General features: G+C 39.5%; 1 protein-coding gene across 12 annotated transcripts in view; it reads left to right on the forward strand.

Annotated features, from left to right (window-relative positions):
* CDC42BPA (CDC42 binding protein kinase alpha) overlaps positions 1–22,284 on the forward strand; it is a 192,468-nt gene that overhangs the window by 165,119 nt on the left and 5,065 nt on the right. For 6 of the 12 annotated variants that reach the window (XR_011049125.1, XR_011049123.1, XM_068411711.1 and 3 more), the window contains 10 exons: positions 317–379; positions 1,329–1,922; positions 3,818–3,915; positions 5,539–5,623; positions 7,011–7,134; positions 8,440–8,557; positions 14,612–14,680; positions 14,821–15,006; positions 19,956–20,073; positions 21,056–21,213. Coding sequence is in view for 10 of the 12 variants with exons in the window: in XM_068411711.1 (XP_068267812.1) it covers positions 317–379; positions 1,329–1,922; positions 3,818–3,915; positions 5,539–5,623; positions 7,011–7,134; positions 8,440–8,557; positions 14,612–14,680; positions 14,821–15,006; positions 19,956–20,073; positions 21,056–21,213 (1,613 nt within the window). In the remaining 2 variants the exon portion in view is untranslated. Of the gene's footprint in view, positions 1–316; positions 380–1,328; positions 1,923–3,817; positions 3,916–5,538; positions 5,624–7,010; positions 7,135–8,439; positions 8,558–12,696; positions 14,571–14,611; positions 14,681–14,820; positions 15,007–19,955; positions 20,074–21,055; positions 21,214–22,284 lie in introns of those variants that run through there. The other 6 variants (XM_068411754.1, XM_068411780.1, XM_068411789.1 and 3 more) reach the window with 4 other exon arrangements.

A 22,284-nucleotide genomic window follows, 5' to 3' on the forward strand; every position in this document is an offset into this window, starting at 1 on the left:
TTGGGTTATTTAAATTATTTAAATATGATATTAACAGTTATTTCGAAGTCGGTAATACACTTAAGTGCTCTGAATGGTTTGTTAAAAATGATGTTTCTTGGTGTTGCTTCTACTAACAGGAGAAAAGATTTATTTTTTCAGAAATTTGAAAGATTGGGAGGTTACCAGTTTTTTTTGTTACATGAATGTGTTGGATTTGGCTTTATATTTGTTTATTTAAAGATATTAAAAAACTCGGTAAATCAGAATTATCACTATTGCTGAAGAAGTTATTTCCAAAGAAAAATAACCTTTTTTTTTTTTCTTAATATCATAGACCATGAAAGAATAGCTTTGGGGAATGAAGAAGGGTTATTTGTTGTGCATGTCACCAAAGATGGTAAGAGATTAGGAACTGGTAATAATTTCCCTAATATTAAATAATCAGAAAGTGACTTTGTAACCTTTTTTCTCTTTCAATATCCTCTGGTTTCATTTTTCTGTATTTACTACCTTATCAACTGAACAACCCCACGTGAGATAATCAAGAAGGTGTTCTGTGTGCTTTCTGTTTTGGGTATCCTTTCCAGTAACAAAGATCTAGCACCTGGAATGCAGCTGAAGGTTTTGTTCCCTTGTCTGAAGCAGGCTCAATACTAAGTTCAGAGCAGGTTGCTCAGGGCTTCGTCCAGTGGGTCTTGAAAATCCCCAAGGATGGAGGTTCCACAGTCTCTCTGGGCTGCCTGTTGCAAAGTGTAATTATTCTCACAATGAAACATTTTGTGTATCCAGTTGGAACCTCCCCCTTTTCAATTGGTGACCAGTTTATCCTCTTCTCCTGCTGTGCACTTCAGTAAGGAGCCTGGCTCGATCTTTTCTGTAACCTCCTTCTTGGTATTGGAAATTAAAACTTAAGTTCAGTATTGTAAAGAGATGTAATGACAGATTAATTATGAATTAATGAATTAACAAACTAATTCAACAAGCAACATGTTTAATTGTATGTTTCAGTTCTTTAAGAGTTTTCCTTTATTCAGTAGTTTTGCAGCTATAATCTGTTTTTTGAAATTAATACTGAAATAATACAGTGGTTGTTACTGCATTGGATCTGCTCCTCCCTTTTTCTGATGAGAAAAAGCCAAAGGTCTATCCAGCGTTGCCACATCTGGCATTATTAAAATACAAGTTTTGATTCTGTACTTTTTAATATTGCAGAGAAGCAATAAAGGGGATTTCTTGGGTTTACTTCATAGTTTATCTTTACAAATACATATGTTTTAATCAATTCACTCTTCAATATTATTTACTTGGATTTGGGGGTTTTTGTTTTGTTTGGGTTTTTTTTTTAGAGATTATCCGTGTTGGTGACAATAAGAAGGTTCATCAGATTGAACTTATCCCAAATGAACAGCTCATTGCAGTAATCTCAGGACGAAACCGTCACGTGCGGCTTTTCCCTGTGGCAGCCCTGGATGGAAGGGAGACGGAGTTTTATAAGCTGGCAGAGACAAAAGGCTGTCAGTCAATAGTTTCTGGACACGTGCGCCACGGAGCTCTTACATGCCTGTGTGTAGCTATGAAAAGGCAGGTCCTCTGTTATGAACTAAATCAGAGTAAGACACGTCACAAAAAGATCAAGGAGATCCAAGTCCAGGGGAATGTCCAGTGGATGTCAATCTTCAGTGACCGTCTTTGTGTGGGCTACCAGTCAGGTTTCTTAAAATATCCCCTTCACGGAGAAGGCAGCCCATACAGTCTGCTCCATCCAGATGACCACACACTATCATTTATCTCACAGCAGCCAACTGATGCCATCTGTGCAGTCGAAATCTCAAATAAAGAATACCTGCTGTGTTTTAGCAGCGTAGGGGTTTATGTTGACTGCCAGGGCCGAAGATCTAGACAACAAGAATTGATGTGGCCTGCAACTCCATCTTCTTGCTGTAAGTTGCCATGTGTGTCAGTGTACTTGCTATTACACATTGAAGTGATTACTGCTTATATTAATATCCACAGGAATTGAAGTTCAAGGATAATTACCTGGCAGGTAAATGAATGCTCTCAGCTTCTGTAAGCATTTTTAATATAGTCAGAGGGTCTAATCCACATTTATGCCAGTTTTGACAACTCTGTCACAGAACTATACTGCTGTAGCACAAAGAGGAATCACGGGTCAGGATTTCTAACTCTGATGTCCAATTTCGAAACACATGACCTGAGCTCTAAAACAGCCAAAAGCCTCAGGTCCTACAGAGGCTCATGGGATCTTTGTGCATTTGCTACCGCTGATACTGGACTGTTGTTATTTAAAGTCTTAAAATTTGATTATACTTTGGCTCAGCATTCTGATTCAAGCTTTCTTGATGTTCAGAGTCATCAGGATCTGGTAGTTTGACTTACTTTTCTCTAATGGTGTTTATTCCTACTTACTGATTTTTTTTCTTTTTCTTTCCTTACTCCTTCATTCTCTCTTCCTGTGGAGTTTGTGTTGACACTCTTCTCATGCATCTCCTCTCTTTGCTTTTTAAAACATCAATTTTTAAGTTTTTCCCCCTCTATCTCCCTCTTCCCTTCCAAAATACAATGTATGGCAGGCAGTATCAAAAATATATTTCATAACCTTAAGGGAAAAATACTGTCATTTTTCAAGATTTCAGTCATTTATTGCACATTTTTTCAAAGCTGCGGCTTTATCTTTGTGACAGCTGGAGGAAAAAACACCCTGCAATGCCTGTCTTCTTTTTAATGTCTTTCTGAATACAGATAAAGATTAACTAAATTTGTCCTCAGAGTATCTGTGAATGAGCCCAGTCTTACGGTCATTTTTAAAATAGTCTGCCTTCTTACCGCATTGCGACAGCAGTACGGTCACGCTGCAGAGGTGAGGAATGTTTCACCTTGTTTGAAGCCCCTTCTGAATGTGGAAGGAGCAACTTTCACAGGCTGTGTGTCGCTTCTGGTTTTCAAGCAAGAGTGTGATTATTGCAATGGACTCAAAGAATGAATGAATCAAAATGTTTTGTGATAGATTGAAAAACAGGTATTTTCACGTGTAGTTCATCTATACTGGTCATTGATATTTGTGAAAGTTTTTTGATCGCCTTAATCAAGTGGCTTGATGTTATTCCAATTGAGAATGGAGGTATATTTTATAGCAACAACTGTTACGTTTAAACACAAATTGGATGCTCTTGTTAATCTTGGCAGACCATAGCAGTCTTGTTGCCAACATGGAAATACTGAATTCTCCTTTAGAAGTGGTCTCAGTGGAACAAATTTCATCCTGGGGAAATGCGCCAGATGAGTAGCACAAGAATTCTCTTTATAATCCGGAAAATAAGAGAATTAAAGCTAGAAGGAAACATGAAGATTTTTATAATTTTGTCATGGTGTTTGGTTCCAACTGATGTTCGTTTACTGTATAGTCCAAAGACTAAGAGCTCAGTTCATTCAAATGACAGTTATTAAATAACAACAATATATTTTCCTACCACATCATTTACAAAATACGAGCTCTTAAAAAGAGGGCTTATAGAAGAAAAAAACCTTTGAACCACATCAGTGTTTGGCAGAACAAACTGTAATCCCATGTAGTTCAAAAAGGAGTTTGGTTCTACAAAGTTAAAAGAAAAGTCACAGAGGGTTTAGGTTTTGTGATGGCAGTTTGCTTTCAGAGTAAATTTCTTGGTCACTTTTGAGTTAAAACACATTTTGCAAAGGTGGTTGTTGTATCGTGGAGTGGGGTTTTTTTGTAATAAATATGGTTAAACATAAGAAATTGTATATTTTGAGCCCTGTCTAAAAGCACATGACATTATACCTAATCCTTCCCTCTCAGGTTACAATGCACCATACCTCTCTGTGTACAGTGAAAATGCAATTGATATCTTCGACGTGAACTCCATGGAGTGGATTCAGACTATTCCTCTCAAAAAGGTAACTTGCTCTTTCAATATCAGTTAAAGAATGTGTATAGACTCAGTAGTGCTTTGCTGCAGTCATACCAGGTTTTTTAAGCACATTAGAAGCCATCATTAAAACTGCTTGTTTAAACATAATTGAACTAAAAAAGGAGCTACTGCAAAGAAACCAGTGTTTTTGTTTGAAATAGAAGATAGGAAGCATGTTTTGCATGTGGTTTCACTGTTTTAGTTGAGTGGTCAATCTGGAGCACACGAGTATGTTAGGCTTACTGGTATTATTGTAGAGAGCAGTTTCTTGGTATTAATTGCATATGACTTCATTGGGACTGATCACGTCTATGTAATTGCCAGGAGATGGTGGATGTTAAGATAGCTAAACAGGCCTTCAAAAATATGTCTTCTGCTGCTTGAGAACATTGTAGACAGATAGGGTTAGCACATTTTGGTTCAACCAGTGCAAATATTAAAACCAGGATGATGTCAGGTTTGGATCACTTATCAAGAGGAAGACGTTTTTGAAAACGGATGCTTCCTTGGTGCTTAGGAGGTGTTTGCTCAGCTGTATTTGGAAAGAAAAAAGAAAAGTGGGGGGTTTTCCCATAGTTTAGACTGACTTCAACTTTGTATTAGTGTCAACATAATTTCTTTAACTGGCATTCCAGTGACATAGAGCTACAAGAAATTGTCCCTGTGGTCTTGTGTTAGTCAGTCAGTCTCTCTGCTTATCAATTTCCCACACGTTGGATGCAGACCAGGATATTATGGCAATGCGGTAAGGATAAATAATGCAAAGATCAAGGTGCTCAGCTATTAACCATCTTAAGGAGAAAAGAAGAATCTGGCTTTTTAGAGGAAATTTTCTCTACTCTTTCTGATGTCTAAACTTTGAATTATTAAGCAGTTGGAGCATTTTTTTCCTACACAGCAGAATGTGATTTAGTACTTTCATTAATATTTGGGTCAAGACTGCCCATTTAGTGAAGGAAGCTACTTTCAACAAGAATTGCTACATCTAGGAGACTTAAAAATGGCAATTTGTTATGAAGAGTATGTTTCTAACACAGTTTGCAGACTTGGAGAGTAGAATGCTTCTTTCATTTGGAAGCTGGAAATCACAAATCTCAGTAGGTTTTAGCAATCTGTGTATACTCTTACCAAGTTGCAAAGCGTAATTGTGACATGATACTAACACAAAATGAAAGCACAGGTGTTTACTTTGTGCATCTAATAGACAAGATTGAATTTTTATATGAAGTAGACTTCTAACAGAAATATTGGGAGGAATGGTGTTAATCCTATGGCTTTAAGTGGAATTTTAGGCAACTCCCTCTATACTCGTTCTCCAAACAGAAGTTTAAAATTGTTTTTACCTCTGCTTCGTGGCTTTAATGACTCACAATTGTTTTTCTTGAGAGCAGGCATGTGTTACTGGAGATAGGAGACACTGCTCCCTCCAGCCTGCAGTTCTGCGGAGCAGGCTTTGCTCTGGCCAGTGACGCTGTTCTGCTCCCTGGTTGGCTTTACAACAGCGCTCCTTTTATAGTGTTTATGATGCACCTTGGAGCTTTCAGAATAAGATGCACTATATATAAATGTGAGTTATTATTATTACAAGGACTGATTTTCCTTGTTTCAGGTACGACCCTTGAATACAGAGGGATCACTGAACCTTTTAGGCCTGGAGACAGTTAGATTAATATATTTCAAAAACAAAATGGCAGGTAAGTAAAGAGAAGCCAATTTTCATCGTAAAAATTTTTGTTTAGAAAGAGCATTTCTCTTTGGCCTGGATCTGTGCATTGTAGAAAGTGATCTCTCAAATGTGTGTGTACTTGTTAATTTGGGAGAAAGCCAAAGCTTATAGATTCCACAGTGATTGCAATGATGTCTGCTAGGCAGCTACTCTGAACAGTTTTTTTTCCTTTTGAATATTCAGTAAAGACTTGAATGAAGACTGGAAATAGAATGACTAGACACTCCCTCCAAATCTGGGATCACCTGCCAGAATGCTATCTAAAAATGCCTGCACAATTAAAGGCTTTAATAGTGATCTTGACTGTACTAGATTAAAATTAATACTATACTTAACCTAAACAAACCTTTCCCAAGGATCATAAAGTAATATAATGTTATGTATTCACAACTTTTTATTAGGGCCACACGTGATTGTGTGCCGAAGTTTTAGCTTCAGAATTCTATTTTTGTTATGAATCTTTTTGACCTTTTTTTTTTTTCTTTAGAGCCCATTTCATAAGCATGCTCCTGAGTAATTTCCTTAATCTTTTTTTTAACCTCTTAGGTGGAGAGGGGAGATGCTTTGTTTTAACAATCAAAAGCTATATTTTTTTTTTTAACAACTTACATAGTAGATCCCACACCTCATGACATCTCCACTTGATCTTAAGGGAAGAACAGATTTCAGTTCCATACAAAAACTGTGTTGGCAGTGAGCAGTAAGTGTTGGGTATGTTCAAGCTTATAAAGTGTAACTTTAGTCTCCATACATATAAAACAAGACAGAGCAGTTGCAACGTTCATTCAAAGTAACGCTCCTGTTGTATGATTACCACTGCTATACGTTTCATGTCTTTATTAAAGATGCCTTGGCCAGACCTACACATGTGGAAAAAATCTTGTCTTTTCCCACAGTTGCACCAAAATTACATCAGTGTTCAAACATTTCAAGAGGAGTAGTCTCTTTGGAGCAAGGAATGAATGAAAAAGAATCTTGCATTGAGTTTCTAGACAATTGGCAGAGCAAGACTGTTCCTAGTGGTTTTCAGTGAGAACTGCCAAAGAAAGTTTGAGATAGAGGACTGAGATCCTTTCCTGCCCACCTAAATGTTTTGTTTGAAAGAATTCGTCAGTGGTATTTTGAGAACATAGTTGTGGCAGCTTGTGTGTGAAGAAGGGTTAAGTCTGTTGCTATGTAACAGAGTAGATACTGGCCATGAAAACCCATAAATCAAGGAGCCTTTGTTCAGGTTTGATGGGAAATGGGTGGCATCCAACACTAGCAAGACCAGAGGGGGAAAATGTCTTTGAATTCAAATTCCATGAATACGTAATAAAGTGTCTCATGGATCATCATATTTATATTGATTTCAGAGGGCGATGAACTGGTAGTTCCTGAGACATCAGATAACAGCCGGAAGCAAATGGTTCGAAACATCAACAACAAGCGCCGCTATTCATTCAGAGTACCAGAGGAGGAGAGGATGCAGCAGAGGAGGTCGGTATTCAACATGTACTTGTCTTCTGTACGTGCCTGTACGCCCTGAAGGACGGTGGCTGGTGCCAATGTAGTACTTCATTTGTTGCTTTCGGGAATGCCCATTCAGATGTTTCTGTCTCTTCACTACCGCCTTAATCCTCAGTGTTTAATTTGTGTTATTACCAGTTTGGATATGGATACGCACTGGATACACAAGTATTTATTAGTTCAAATTAATTATGTGAAACAGCTGTAATTTGGAATGCATGTCTCCACATACTGTATATAGGTACATAGGTGTGCACATACACTGTATATATAAAGATCTGTAATAAACACTTTGCAAAAGGAGATTACGTTGCTAACTATGCATATGGATTAATTACTTTCAGACTCTCGTTCTGCTTTTCTTCCTGAAGGCAATTCTACTCTCAGCAGTATTCCAAGGCATCTGCTTTTTTGATTTATAGATTTAACTACATAAACGTTAATAAATCTCGGAAAACTCACCTCTTCAGAGGACATAGGACTGCAGGATATGTTTCTAATAGAATTCTTTAACAGGTCACAAGTACTTTCCTAAATGGCAATAAAAATAGGTCTGCACTGCTCACAGTGTTCATAGAGGATGTTACTGACCATTTACTATTACTCACTAAAGATGACCTGCTACTGTGCTAAGCTACACTCCAAGAACTGAGTATTTCAGTTTTCTAACTTCCAACTTCTTCCACCGATGGCTGGCTCCCAGCTTTCCTTTCCTTTTGGCTCTAAGAAAAGTAACAGCTGTGTACAGTGGAGCTAAAATTCTGGTCCTTGTCCTTGCCTTTTCTGAGCTGATCGCAGTTTGGTCTTCTAAAATAGTATTTATTCTGAGTTCTGAAATGCATCCTTGCCATTTTGAAGAGCTTTTAATTCTGACCACAGACTGATAAAGGTACTGCAGTATTATTTTAATTCTATTTTCATATTTTGTACTTCATTTTCATCTCCGCTTTGTAATACATCACAAATGAGTTCTGCTATTACTCATCTTACAGAGCTTTTTATCAGCTCGTAGTGGTTGTATATTCTTTGAATGTTAGTAACTGCTGAGTGTGGGCTGTTAGCCTGCAAACAGCATTCTTTTATTCTGCCCCCTTGCCCTCTCTTCCAGCTGGAAGCTTGTCCACGCCAGTGCTGATAGCAAGGGTTTATCACTGCTAACATGGTTAAATAGTTAATTTCCATTTAAAAGTAGCTGATAATCAAAGCTGTATGTGTTTTAAAAATGTCCATCCTCGCCTCCAACAAAATATCTATACAAAGTATTTTCTTTTCCAGGGAGATGCTACGTGATCCAGAAATGAGAAATAAATTAATTTCTAACCCAACTAATTTTAACCACATAGCACATATGGGTCCAGGAGATGGTATACAGATTCTCAAAGACCTTCCAATGGTAAGTACGAAAGTTCATGTGAGAGTGACTGACTGCAACAGAGGCTACAAATAAGTGAGAGACACACAAGTACAATTTTAAAAGTATATTCAGAGTGTTGATGTATTTCATATCAGGAGCAGTGTAAGTAGGACAATTGAGCTGAACATGCCCTGTTGTATGTGATAAAGTTTAAACAAAGGGAATGACACTTAAGCATCCAGGGGAGGAGGAGGAGGAGGAGTGGCTAATGCCTCCTGGGTTTCAAGGCAGGTTGGCCTCTCAGTGTTGATGATAATTTTTATGACTCACATGAAGGGACAAAATTAAGAGGATTTGGGCCTGTGTTCTTTGTGGGAATGGAAAGAGAAATGTCTTTCTTTGTGAACTGTATTACTGTAAGTTCAATTCCCTTCTTCTCTTCCCATCTCTAGCTCCAACTTAGCCTTTCTCTTTACAGCCTCTTTTCTTCAGACAGTGGAACTGTAGCAGTAGCACTGCGTAGTGCCCAAATTTCTTTCCGTGCCAAAGACGCTATTTTTCATTTTATCTCCAAATTAACTAGTCTTAATGAAACAGAACTTCTTATATAAAAACTAACCTGTTAAGTTGAAAAATGGAAAAAGAAAACATGCAATAGCACATACACGTTTCTTTCCACAAAACCTCATGTAGGAAGTACTCACCTGGAAGTTACTGAAATTTTTGATGAGCTAAAGACCAATTAATATTTTGTTCATAGGAGAGCATCATACTGCTTGCTTCAAGCTACCTTGAGCATCTTATTTGTTCTGTATTGTTTTCTGAACTTGCCCACGATGACGCAGATGCGATTCAAAAGATGCTAATTAGCACTGTAAGAAAGATCAAATGATACGATATCAAACAGATGACATGAGCACCACGATAAGACATAGGCATTAGTACAGAAGTGCTGTCTAAAATGATCATTGTTATTACTTGGAGTTTGTGCAGAAAGCAGGAAGTAGATGCTGAAACTGGGATTTTCAGATGCTGAAAAGCTCAAAGGAAACAACAGTAAGACTAGAAAATAAAGTGTGCCATGCAGTTGCATTAGTTTAGGAGCTTAGGAGCATAACCTCTGCTCTCCAGATACTCATTTTACCTCACTTTTGCAGCAAATGGTACTTCTATGTTACACTTTACAGTAAAGTCTGCACATTGTACATGAGCCCTTCTGGCACTGTGTTTTCCTTAGATGAGAATATGCAAGGAAAGGAAAGGTTTGCCTTTAAATCTCGTACTAGAGGTACTGTGAGAAACCTCTCAGTAACAAATATATTCATTGTAATTGAGCAACAGACAACATTGTGTGTACGTTTATAAATGAATAAATAATGAAGGAGCTGCTTCTAGAAAACACATGAGAAATCCAAGGGAAGTTGGCAGGTAGTGTTTATCTTACCTGGATGTGAGTATAGATATGTCTAATGTTAAACAGAGAATGATAATTTGTTTCAAGGCAGGATGTAGATTAGAACCTTTATTCACTTTTCTGTTTCTGGTGGGTTCTTTAAAATATTTCTGGCTCTTCTCAAGCAAAGAAAATAATCTGCTACTGCTAAAGGTAGGGCAAAAGACATCCCATTTCACAGCATCAGTAGTTGAAAGTTCATGGGAATGAAAAGCTGCAAGGACTCTTAATCAAGCCCCAAATCTGGCAAGTGTAAAATGAGGAATCATTTTATCTATAGGAGGGGATTTTCTAGACTAACAGGTATTAGTATCTCTTCAGCTGTGTCATCTCTAAATGGCTTTTAGCTTTAAATTCATTTTAATTACACAAGCCTTGTATTAGCTGAAAGGTCATATTTGAAGTTAGGACTGGTACTTTGCTTCTTACCAATCACTCTGATGTTTTGAAAGAAATTCATGAGTCACTTTCCACACTTAAATGTGATGAGAAGACATTAGAAAATGTGTACAATATAAATTTGATTTCTGCACTTGTTCTACTACTGCAGCTTCTTTTTGAAGGTACTATTAAAAACTCCTTTTTTCAAGTAGGTATCCATCTTAATGTGGGGAGATGTCACTGCAGATAAAGCAAATTTGACATGTATTTTTCCAGCAGCTCCTTGCAGTATCATATTGCATTTGTCTTCCTAACTTAACGGATACAGAATTGCGTCAATCGTGGGACTTGAAAGTATGTGAATTTGAAAGTGTAAGTTGAGATTAGGAAATAAAAGTTCTGTCAAGAGCTACTTTGGTCCAGGCAGCTTTTTCTTTTCCAACAGCTTCCTGTAAGGTATGTGTCTGGACTAGATTTCATTTAGTCTGTTCCAAACTACCTACTTTGTTTCTCAGGCATTAAAATAGAAGAAAAGGAGTTGTGCGTGCATATGATGTTATGTATTGAGTGTAATGTTTTATTTGAAAGATAAATTTAGAATTAGAGGATAGAAATAAAGAGGACATTCCCTGGAGAATCAGTACACGAGGTAAAGAATAGTCATCCAACCCTGTGTACAGTTCATCTGTATGGCGGTTTCTTTACAAGGACGTGGAATTATTTCACTAGATTCATACCTTGTTCCAAAAAGATGAAGAGATTTTTTTTTTTTTATTGGTGCTACTTAGCATATGTTACAATTTTGCAGCTGGAACATCTTCTTCATATTTTTAAATAGATTAGTATGTTTCAGAAGAAAAAGTATTTGTCTTCAAAGAACTGTGGGAAAGATTGCAGCATTTTACTTTGCGAATGCCTGTTTCTGTTTATGAAAGCTGATGTATTTTGTTTTTTAATTTAAAGAGGGCTACCACAAGGGGGAACAAGCAGTGCAAGGCTACGAGTTTCTCAAATTCTCTTCATCCAACTATTTTAAGTGATGTACCTTCTTTTTTTATGAGATACTGGAACGCAGAAACTGTATGAAAGAATGGAAAGGGCCTTTCTATTTGCAGTTTCTTCCAACTTATTTGAGCAATTTCAAATTTGCTTGGATCTACTGATAGAAATTTGTTCATCCAGCATGACCTTTTACTGAAGTCAGCATAGTGCTATGTAGGCAGAAGGGTCCTTAGTAATAAACAGGTTTTAATAGAGAGTAGATATTTTAATCTCTGTGTTGGATGAGATTGTCACCAATTAAATAGCCAGCTCAGCCTAGCTTTTATCTAGCACCCATGGATCAACTTTATAAAGCAAATGACAATTTTTATATGTATGTATGCATATTTATTTATGAATATATACATATTCATATATGCAATGTGAATCCAATCAAAACTTATCTCTGTAGTCCCGCTAACCTGCCTCTGCTGCCTTTTTCAGGGGAAATTCCAAAAACTGAACAAAGTGCACAATTAGAACTGGTAGGGATGGCCCTTGTGTAGCTGGGCTGTGACATGTCAGTGGGCAGGAGGGGACTTGTGCTGCCTTAACCCGTGGCGTAACTGCCTGGTGGATGCAGAGCCAACGGGAGCTTGCTTGCTCTCTGCCTACTACTGTTCTTAATAATGTCTTTAAAAGACCAACTTTAAAGAGTTTAATTTGTGTCGTAAATGTACAAAATGAAAATAGGATAAATTGGATGTTTTAAACTCTTTGAGGCTATTTGGTATGTTGTATCAGATGCCTACATATGTGCAGCGTATCTGTCTGCATGTGATTGCCCCTGCTGATGCAGCCACACAAGGGGGAAAGATACTTTCTCTGTGCGTTGTTTCCACTGTCTTGGTATGCAATATGCACATGACATGAACAGTGAGATATATTTGTGGCAAATTGTAGTCTATTAACCTGGTCCCATGTTGTTCTCTCCATGAACAGACACCCTTGACTTCAGCGTAGCCCTGTGTTTGGGCAGAGACAAACATGCCCAAGGCTCAGAGTGAGATCACATTTAAGAGAGAAAATATTAGAGCTTATCAGGCAATTGTAAATTTGTATCCTTCTTTTCTTCATGGCGAGCAGTTACTCAGGGGTCTGGCTTTGACAAGCAAGTTTGTGGGCTACAACACAACAGAAACCAGAAGTTCTTGTTTGCTATTAACAGAGCCATAATCAATACATATTTGTATTTTATTGATGTGGATACTAGATCTGGGTCATTGTCTTGTTTTGTACAATTTAGAATCGTTCCTGTTAGTATATCCCCAAACTTATTTATTCACATGTTTTTCTTCCCTAGCAGCCTGTCACCAATTAACTGGCCGTACAGTCTGGCCTCCCTTCTGCCCTCTTGTCCCTTGAAGCCACTTTATCATGGATGCTCCTTTGTAGTGAAGATCTGAAATCTGGAACTGCACTTACTGCAGCACAGACCACCTCTCTGTGTACATCAGATGTACAGGATTGATTTTGCTTTCATATTCTGCATGCCTAAGTATTTTACATACAAAATCTAGTCTTGACTCCCATTATATTTGAACATTATGCTTCAGTTTGACCTCATTATACATGAGCCATTATACTTCCATTCCAGATGATGTGTGAAGCTTTGCTTGTTTCAAATGAGAAACTTTTTGAGTAAATGAATACTTCTCCATATTTGGTATTCTTTAAAGAAAGTGGGAACCCCATGCATGCATCAATGGTGGAGCCCATGGACGAAGTTCCATGCAGAATCGTTTTAAAAATGTTGCCGTATTGTGGCTTTCTCACATTCATGAATGCTGGCTAAATATTTTCATGGTCTGCAGCTGGCCTATCCTCTGCTTTTTATCTTGTGATTTTAGACTATCCCTTTCTCCCTTATTGGCTTTAGGAACGTAGCTGGCTTTGCTGCCAGTTCTCTGTTGTGAGCAGATAACTCAGCAAAGTCTGCTTTCCTGGACCATTCTTGGAATGGTGGCTTCTTCTACTGATATTTAGATGCTGCTAAACTTACTAATAACAATTTAATGCATATTATGTCTTATATGCCATAATGTGGTACATTATGTTTGGGTTAACATGCAAAGCCTCATAATAACTGTGTGTTTAAAAAAAAAAAAAAAGTTGGATTTCACCAGCTGAAATGAAGAGAACAATAATGTTTGATAATATGTATTGGGATGTGACTTAATGTTCTTCCAGACTTTAATATGTTCCACATACAAAAAGTAGTGCCTTAGGTTTAGAGGAGGGGTAAGCTGTATTTTTACCATAATTTATTTTTTTAAGTCCTAACATTTCTAATGGTACTGAGATCTGTTTGTTTTAAGGTGATGAAATCAGTTGGGGAAGGGGAAGAGAAAATTAGAAGTTAGAAATTAGAAAAGGTGTTGTGATTTGCTGGTGGCCGTTGGGCAAACCACCCCCTTGCAGGCTGACCGGCTGAACAGGTACAGATGGCACAGGGAAGGAGAGCAAGCCTTGAAACGCTCTTCCATTAAATCTGGATTTAGATTACTTTAAATTACAAGAGCACTTATGTCAGCACATTCCGTAGAGATGAATTAGAAATTGTTTCTGTTCAATGTGCAGGATTATTTCTCCCCTCTCTTTCTTTACGTCGCACTTTGGGAACACATTGCTCAGTTGACTTATGAAAAACATTTGGATTTCCCAATACTTTTGCACCTTATCTACTAAGGGCCTAGTCTTCTGCAGTGCAGAGACTGCAAAGCCTGTTCATCACCAGAGCGCTGTAAGGCTCCAGTGGGTGTGCAGAAGGACATAGGCCTTGTGACATCTGTCTACAGCAGGGTAAATTGTCCCAGTTGTCTGACACTAACCAGTTCACTTTCCCACCCAACTTGTGTCCCTATCCTGTCGAAACACTGTTCCCTCCTGTTAGAAATACTCTGTGTTTATTGTACAGGTGATACTTAATTTTAATGGAACCGGTAAAATGCATGAATAACAGAAGGAAATCTCTTACGATCTTTAACTGTTGTGTATTCTCATCTTTTCTTCTCCCCACACCATCTCACCTGTGTTCACCTTCCTTTGTTTGTGTTATGTCTATTTTAGATTGTAAGCTCCTCAAGGCAGGGAACTGATGCTTCTTAACTGTCTGTAAAGCACCTTTTACAACTGTGGTGCTCTTTGAAATATCAAATAATAAATATTAGAATCTATTCCCAATGAGTTAAAAGTTTTATTTGTTTTTGATGTTTTAGCAACAGCAAGGGCGGCAGGCCCATATGACACCATGTCAGGAAGGTGCTCAGAGGACTGGGTGTGACAATGTAAGAACCTGTGTGCTGATGGGCGAGCAGAGTTGCTGTTGGGCTGTCCTTCAGCGTTTGACTGCTCTTGTGGACTGCTGTTGCTGATGTAACCTGTACAACCATCCTTCATTGCTTTCTCTCTCTGTTGTCTTTGATAGCAGCGTTCCCCTTATCAGTTCCCTCATCATCACTCCCGTCTGATCTCCTCTCCGAGCAACTTTGAGCACATCTACCACATGACTGTAAATTCAGCCGAAAAATTCCTCTCTTACGATTCCATAAACCCTGCATTTTCCCCGCCTCCACGCTCTGTCCTCGGTACTCCAGACTTTATGACTCTGAGGGTATGAACGGCTGAGTTAGGTGTTCACTATACTAACACTGTGTGGTTTTCCTTTTGCCTGGCTATTAATATGGGAGAAAAACCCTTGTAAGCAGTTTCCTTCACCCCTTAACTTTCTTCTGTCCCAGCTGATTTATTTTTCTGCTGTCAGCTGTGGTCTTTCCATAGCTCTGACACGCCAAGAAACAGATACTTCATGGCTTTAAAAAAAAAGAACAGAACTGTATAACAACTGGGCTGAACCTTTTGCTATAAGAATAGCATTTTTAATCACCAGGAAGGATGTGGGGATTTCGAATGATAAATTCTCTGTTCCACAGTGTTCATCCTCCAGCAGTCAGTAGCAGGATGCTGTGTATCAGGTTGCATTAGGAAAAGATTCTGGATTCATCTGTGTTGGACCAAACTTTCAAACTGTTTGTTTATGATGGAATCATGTGGAGTGCAAGAATTTTTACACAGTACTGTACGCACATGGAGAGAGAGAGAGAGACACAGGTTGTGCCTCAGACAGTTTCTAGGCTAAAGTAAATAAATGAAGTTAGAACACATACAAGCAAGATCAAAAATTAAAGATAACGGTAACTTGCTCATGTAGAACCTCTTAATCCTGGTAGTTTTAAGCAGAGGCTGAGGTAAGATACTGTTCTGTAGATATCCTTCCAGTTGGAATGTAAACTGGGGGAATGGAAGTGGTCTTTTCCTTTTTCTTGTGTTGTGCATCCTGGTCTGACTACATGGGGGTTGCTAGGTCCTATAGAAATACAAGCCGTGCTAAAACAGGCACGCAAGTCCATGCTGTGCATTGTAATTGTGTACCGTGCTGTGGCCTGCAGTTCTGCTTGGGACAGATTCGCAGATAAATCAGGAATAATCTGTGAGGTAGATGTATGGGACGGTGGTTGGTTGCTCAGGGTTTGTATGGGTATGAGCCATGTCTGTTGCTGTAATGGAAACACTGCTGTTGGTTTCTGTGGCCTTTGGACACCCTTCAGACATGCATGGCCAACCTTCACTGCCAGACTGCTTTGAGTGCCTTTTGGTTGCTGTTCTAGATCCCCATCACTGGAAAGGTTTTTTGATACATACCTGCATGCAACACTAGAGAGAATTTAAAAATGCAGGAGGAAAATTAATCTCTACCATATAGCTCCAAAACAAATTTGCACAGCTAAGCTTTGACAGGTCATGTGCATGGTCATGTGTCACTGTTGGGAATTCCCAATTGTCACAACCATTAATATTCAAAAATGAAATTGCAGCGCTTTGGAAAACGTGCCCTGTAATGACAGGTCTGCATCCATCCTGGCTTTTCTGGCAGGAGGAGAGATGCAAATACACAAGAGGAATGCTCTACTGAAATGCCAAAAAAAATAAAGTTTGTATATCAGTTGTAGTTTTAACAGGGTTTTTTTAATCCAACTGTACTATAGAATTTTCTGTGTTTCATATGCAGTGATGTATCACCAGACTGTGACCCACCCTCTACCTTCCCTTTCTCATGTGAGTAGTCTCCCTGGGATCAGTAAGGAATGACCCCTCTTGTTTCAGACAATAACTCTTCATTTTTGCTCTAGGAGCATCCTTCATCCTGATGTTCACCCTACTAGCATAAACTGGAGGGAAAAAAGTGAACTGGGCAACCTGGAGAGTCGAGATCTTATACCTGTTAACTCCTTAGAGCACGAGAGGTTTAGTCATGTATGAAGAAAAGCATTAGTCTCCTTTGTGGCTTGAGGGCGGAGATGCTGTAAGCTGTATGGAAAGCAAGGCTGTGAGTTTTGGTTTCATGTCTGTCCCTCCTCCCTTTGTGCTTGGAGATTTTAGTGTAAGAAGGGTAGCACTCCCTCCAAGGGGACCGTGGTCCCAGGTATGGATGGAATATTGGAACCAAACCAGCACGGAATCCATAGGGGAGTTGAAAAATGACCCGGTAAAGTAGGCTTTTAGATTCTGTCATATTATTTCATGGAAGAATTAAAAGCTCAGGTTTATAATGTAATGAACAGAACACTACGTTAAAACAAAAAAAAACCACAACAACAAGCAGCATGAAGAACAGGGAAACATAGGCAAACGATTCCCTGTGGGTGTTGTAACTGTTTAGTTAGACCCTACGTGTATGTTCTCGCCCCACGGCCTGAGAAGGCAGCGTGGGAGCAGTTGGTGTGGGTGCGAGAGCTGAGGCTCGGTAACACTGCGGAGCTGCAAGCGTAGCAGCGATGGCATGGACATGACCCGCAGCTCCACAGCAGCTCCGTTCTCTGACTGGGAATGGGATGCACTGAACTGATCTGGGTCTTTCGTCCTATTTCACAGTGATTAACTTTGCTTAGCCAGCAGCTTCTCTGCTGATGACTTTTTTTTCTCTTCTCTCACCTTTCTCCATTTGGTTCAGCAGTGGGAATGAATTTTCCTTCTAGGATTTGCATTGTTGCTCTAAATGTATGAGGGGTTTTTGTCTCTTTAAGTAAAGCAAGCTCAGGTTTCTTTTTTTTAATTTGTTTTTAACTTGCTGCATTTTGCTGCTTTATAACTACCGCTAATAACCACTGTTTATTTTTCTTTGAATCCCCTTTCTGCATCATGTGCATATCACTTCCAGGGGTTTTGGTCCAAAATGCCAGGGTCTCTGGCACGTGCTTATTTTATTTTTAGAACGGAGAGCAATGAAAGATTTGCTTTGTGGAGAAACTTTCTATGAGGAATTACATGGACTTTGCAAACCGAGGTCATGAAAAATAATCATTACTAGAATACACTATTAAAATAAATGATTCTTTTTCACGCACCCACCTGTTCGCTCCTTCCCCTGATGCCTGTTATGTTGTCTGCTCAGTCACTGTTAAGGAGGTTAATCGCCTTATCACAAAACATAATTGTTCCCTTCACAAAATGAACCATTGTAGGTTTATACAAGTACAAAAGACCTTCCTTGCAACTCCAGTGTACTAACCTCAGTGCACACGTTTGCATGGCGCTGCACTTGGCTTTCCTTTGTTTCTCAAAACACAGCAGTAACTTACTCCTTAGCCCATTAGTTCCTTTGTGTATTCTCAGGGGAGCCTCTGTTGTTAATGTACAGCCAGGATGCTCATAATCTTATCTGTAACTCAGATTGTTTATTGTGTGGTGAAGGACACGGGAGCAGAAATTTAGTGTTTTGTACTACAAAATAGGTAGGTTGTTCACATTTTAAAAAAAAAAAAAAAAGAGGGGGAAGGTAAGCAAGAGACAGCAGTATGATCCCATAGATGATGTAAGAGACTTTTTTAAGCCTTCAGGTGTAAATCGTCATTGAGAGTAGTGCAGCAATGGATGAGGGGAGAATTAAACAGGGCTTTTTCATTTGTAAGGTCTCTGAGTCTTTTTTGTCGGGGTTTGAAAGAGATCTGGGAACAGGAGGAGAGATTTTAATTCTTTCTTGTTTGTTGCATGTTAAAAATCGGCCATTTCTAGCCCACTAGGAGAATGAGAAGCCAAGGGTTGACTGTAAGAGCAAAGGGGCCTGTTATAGCAGTGACTCAAAGGATCACTGTAGGACTGGATTTGGCAGCAGGTTGGTAACAATTATCTGATAAAGTCTGAACTGTATAATATCTGTTCATTACAAAGCCTCTATTTAATTATCAATTTTAAAATACAGATAGAGAAATGGGTAGTCTCCGAGAGTACCTTTTGAGGGGGTGGAATCTGTGTTCTGGCCTGAAATTTCCGTAACATCCTAGCTTAAAAAGGCATTGCAGTTGCAACTGTTGTTTTATGTGTGGCTACTTTATCTCAGAGTGAGGATAGGGAAATAACTAAATATAAATGGGAAGAAATTAACAGTTATTGCAGGGGGTGTTTTGTAAAGTGGAAATAAAGTAATGCTCAGAGCTACCTGCTGTTCTTTTCATTCTGCATCTGTAAAGTTCCCTAAACCTAATTCTAGTTAATGCTAATGACTTGATAGTGCAAATCATGTTAGGAGCAGGATGAAGTCTCATATTTAGCCAGAGATTAAATGATACGCATGAGCATTAGAAAGTCCCTCTGGGCTAAGAAGCCAGCTCATATACAGAGAGACGGGCTAAATAAGCTGAGAAGCCTTTTCCCCTAAGGTCAGCTGTAAGTTAACAGAAGCAGAAATAAAATCTCCCAGAACCCAGTTCAAAGTACTCTTTTCCCTTCTTTTAAAGACAGCCTATGTTTAAGGAACTACCGTATCCAAGTAGAGAAATTGTGTTTTATCTCTTCCCTCAGTAAAGGACCACTTCAGTCCAGTAACTTACCAATTTAGGAAAACACACTGGAACTCTCAGGGTGCAAAACAGGAGCCGTAATCAAAATACATAGATAAACAGTGGCATGTGCTCTGGTCGTCCTCTTTGAGCAGGCTGAAAACAGGAGGCTGATTCTTACTTTGGCTTAACTGGTGTAGGTCTGGAGTAACGCTGTTAATACCTTTGGAATTACATAAGTAATTGAAATACAGATTGATCTATTCTGTGTTCATGACTCTGCAGGCATTAGGGATTAACATGGTTATTGTACAAAGTTACACATGCATGGCACAAATGATGGCATCAAAGAGACATTTTAATAAGGTCCTTGGAAGCTTGTGTTCAGAAAGAGTGCATTATGTAATATAACTTGAATATACCTATAGCAGCTTAATTAGGCTTGCAAACCATTCTTTCAAGGAAATTCTTGAATTATTAGACATACTCTCTTTCAGTTGTCTGCATACGTCCATGTAATTCAGCACTTCACTATTGCGTTGCGTGTGCTTCCAGTCTCTGCACTAAACTGCAGAATGTTATTTTGCAAATTTTGCTGACTTGCTGCCCAGATAATTCAGCTCTGGTAAGGTTGGGGTTTTAATGTATTTTGGTGCCTTCCTTCATAACACCCAAGGTTGAGCCAGCAGTCAAGAAGTAAACATGTTGTTGTGTGTCTGCATTGCAGAATCTTCGGCCTCAGGAAAGTCGGACCGTATTCAGTGGCTCTGTCAGCATCCCATCAATCACGAAATCCCGCACAGAACCAGGACGATCGATGAGCGCAAGCAGCGGGTTAGCAGCACGTAAGCAAACAGAACTGTGTTGCTTTGGGCTCTATGCGCAAGTATTTTAGGGAAATGGCTACTTGCATTTGCTCCTATCCAGACTGCCACTAGAGAGGATTTTCAGACGCGATGGCTGACTGTATTCCCATTGAGAGCAAGAGCAGTATTTTAATCTTGCTTTCAAAGGAGCACATGAATAAGCAGCTAGCACTTTCGAGAGTCCCACAGTTGTCATTTGTCAAATTTTTAAAACTGACGCTAGAATTAAAATTACATTCTTATCCTTGGGACTACTTTGCTGCTGCTCAAGCGTTTTAAATCAGTGGCAAGTTGTTCACAAGCCTCCATGGTTATTGACTTTGTTGCTGAACTGTGTAGAGCTCTTGATGCCTCTCTTGCTGCTAGTGCAAAGAGAAAGCAACAGAAACTGGCTGCTGGTGTGGAAGAGTTGCATTGCACTGGAAACACTTCTCCTAGTGCTCCCATGCTGCCTCTGTGTGCTAGAGTCAGCACAGTCACCTGTGCTGAGACCAGGCAAGTGACTAAATAATGGACCATGTGAAAATAGAGCCAAGACTGGTGTCCCAACTTTTCTCATTTTTTTTCCCTTCCTGTGGCACATGCCGCGTTCGTTGCACGTTGCCAACTGCTTGCAGTCTGTACCTGCTGGTACAAGCCACCTACTCCCTGGGAAAGAGGCCACTGGAACTAGGCTGCCACCACAGCAGTTTCTACAACTGCTGTTGTTGTCGGGAACATAGTGACTGTGTGCTGGGTAAAGCGTGCTAACGCTGACATGCCAAGGGAGGGACCAGAGCATCCCTAGGAAAAACTGCAGCTGGCAGCAGACAAGATAGAGGTCAACAAAGCCTGCAAGCCATGAGCTGAGCATCTTGGGGCATGCTGAGGGAAAGCAGAACTAACCAGAGAAACAGCTAACAAGTTTCTAGTACCTTGAGTGGGTGTCTGTAACACAGTGTAATTCCTCCACACGTTTTAGGATCGTCTGCACAAAACGGCAGTGCTTTGCGGAGGGAATTCTCAGGAGGTAGCTATGGAGCAAAGCGTCAGCCTATGGCATCGCCCTCAGATGGCTCCTTATCCTCTGGCGGCCTGGACCAAGGCAGCGATGCACCAACAAGGGACTATGAGCGAGAGGTGAGTGACAGGAGAAAGAGGAGAAAATTTAAGTGTGTTGATAAAGATGAGGAAGTTAAATTCTGTTATGGGTTTGGCTACAACTTTGGGAGTCGTCAGCCATGAAGACGTGAATTTCCTCTATTTCAAGCTATCCTGACAGAAGACTTTCGTCAAACTGTGTTAACTCTGGTCCTGGTATTTAACATGCAGAAAACGCTCTGTACGCTCCTTACCTGGAGATACCAGGGTAGCGAGGCTCCCAAAATACTGGCCCAGTAGAGATAACACCTTGATAGTGACCTATCACAGCTTGAGGTGGTGATATTCCTTCTGCCCTTTATTTGCAAAGACTCTTAAGGTATCTTAGCAACCATTTCACAGGAGACATTTTGTACTCAAGAGTGCCTGAAGTTAACAAGGTAATTTAAGAATTATCATATAATTTCATTTAGAGCAGAAACTGGATTTAATAATTTATATTCTGTGCAGAACAAGACTATTGCTATGATAGGACTGCAGTCCTGTCCAGTGCTAAACTCAGTCCCTCCAACTAAGAATGTTTTACATGGGAGGGTTCAATCTGAGGTTGGCCAGCAAAACTTCCCCAGCCCATTTTCTTACCAAGGAGTGAGAAAATTAGAGATTACCCAGGCTTTTCATGGTACTGAATATATCCTTCCAGTTGAAGCTGGAAGGCAACTGTCAACCTAAACTCAAGCTCAGACATAGTTGCATTCTACTGTACTCTGGAAGATCCAACTGGAGTCACTTGATAGGATGCTTTGAATTAATATCCTGGGAGTGACATAGAAGAGGTGGCTGTGATGGAGCCCGTACCACAAAGATTTCTCACTTTAGTGCAAGAACATCTCAGATCATAATCTGTGAAAAGGCAGGAGCCATTGTAGCTTCACAAGCAACCTGAAGTTGCACGCTCTGCTGACCAAGAGGCCCTTGGCAACATGGAGACTGCAAGAATCCCACAGGTGCTGTGTCCTTATGTCAGTGTCAGTTATGCCTGCTGAAAGCAGAGTGATCTGACCACTTACTCTTAAGTCTCGCCGGACCAGGAAATTCTGAGCAAAAAAA

The sequence above is a fragment of the Nyctibius grandis genome, chromosome 1 (genome assembly GCF_013368605.1).
Source record: "Nyctibius grandis isolate bNycGra1 chromosome 1, bNycGra1.pri, whole genome shotgun sequence".
NCBI classification, from domain to species: Eukaryota; Metazoa; Chordata; class Aves; order Nyctibiiformes; family Nyctibiidae; genus Nyctibius; species Nyctibius grandis.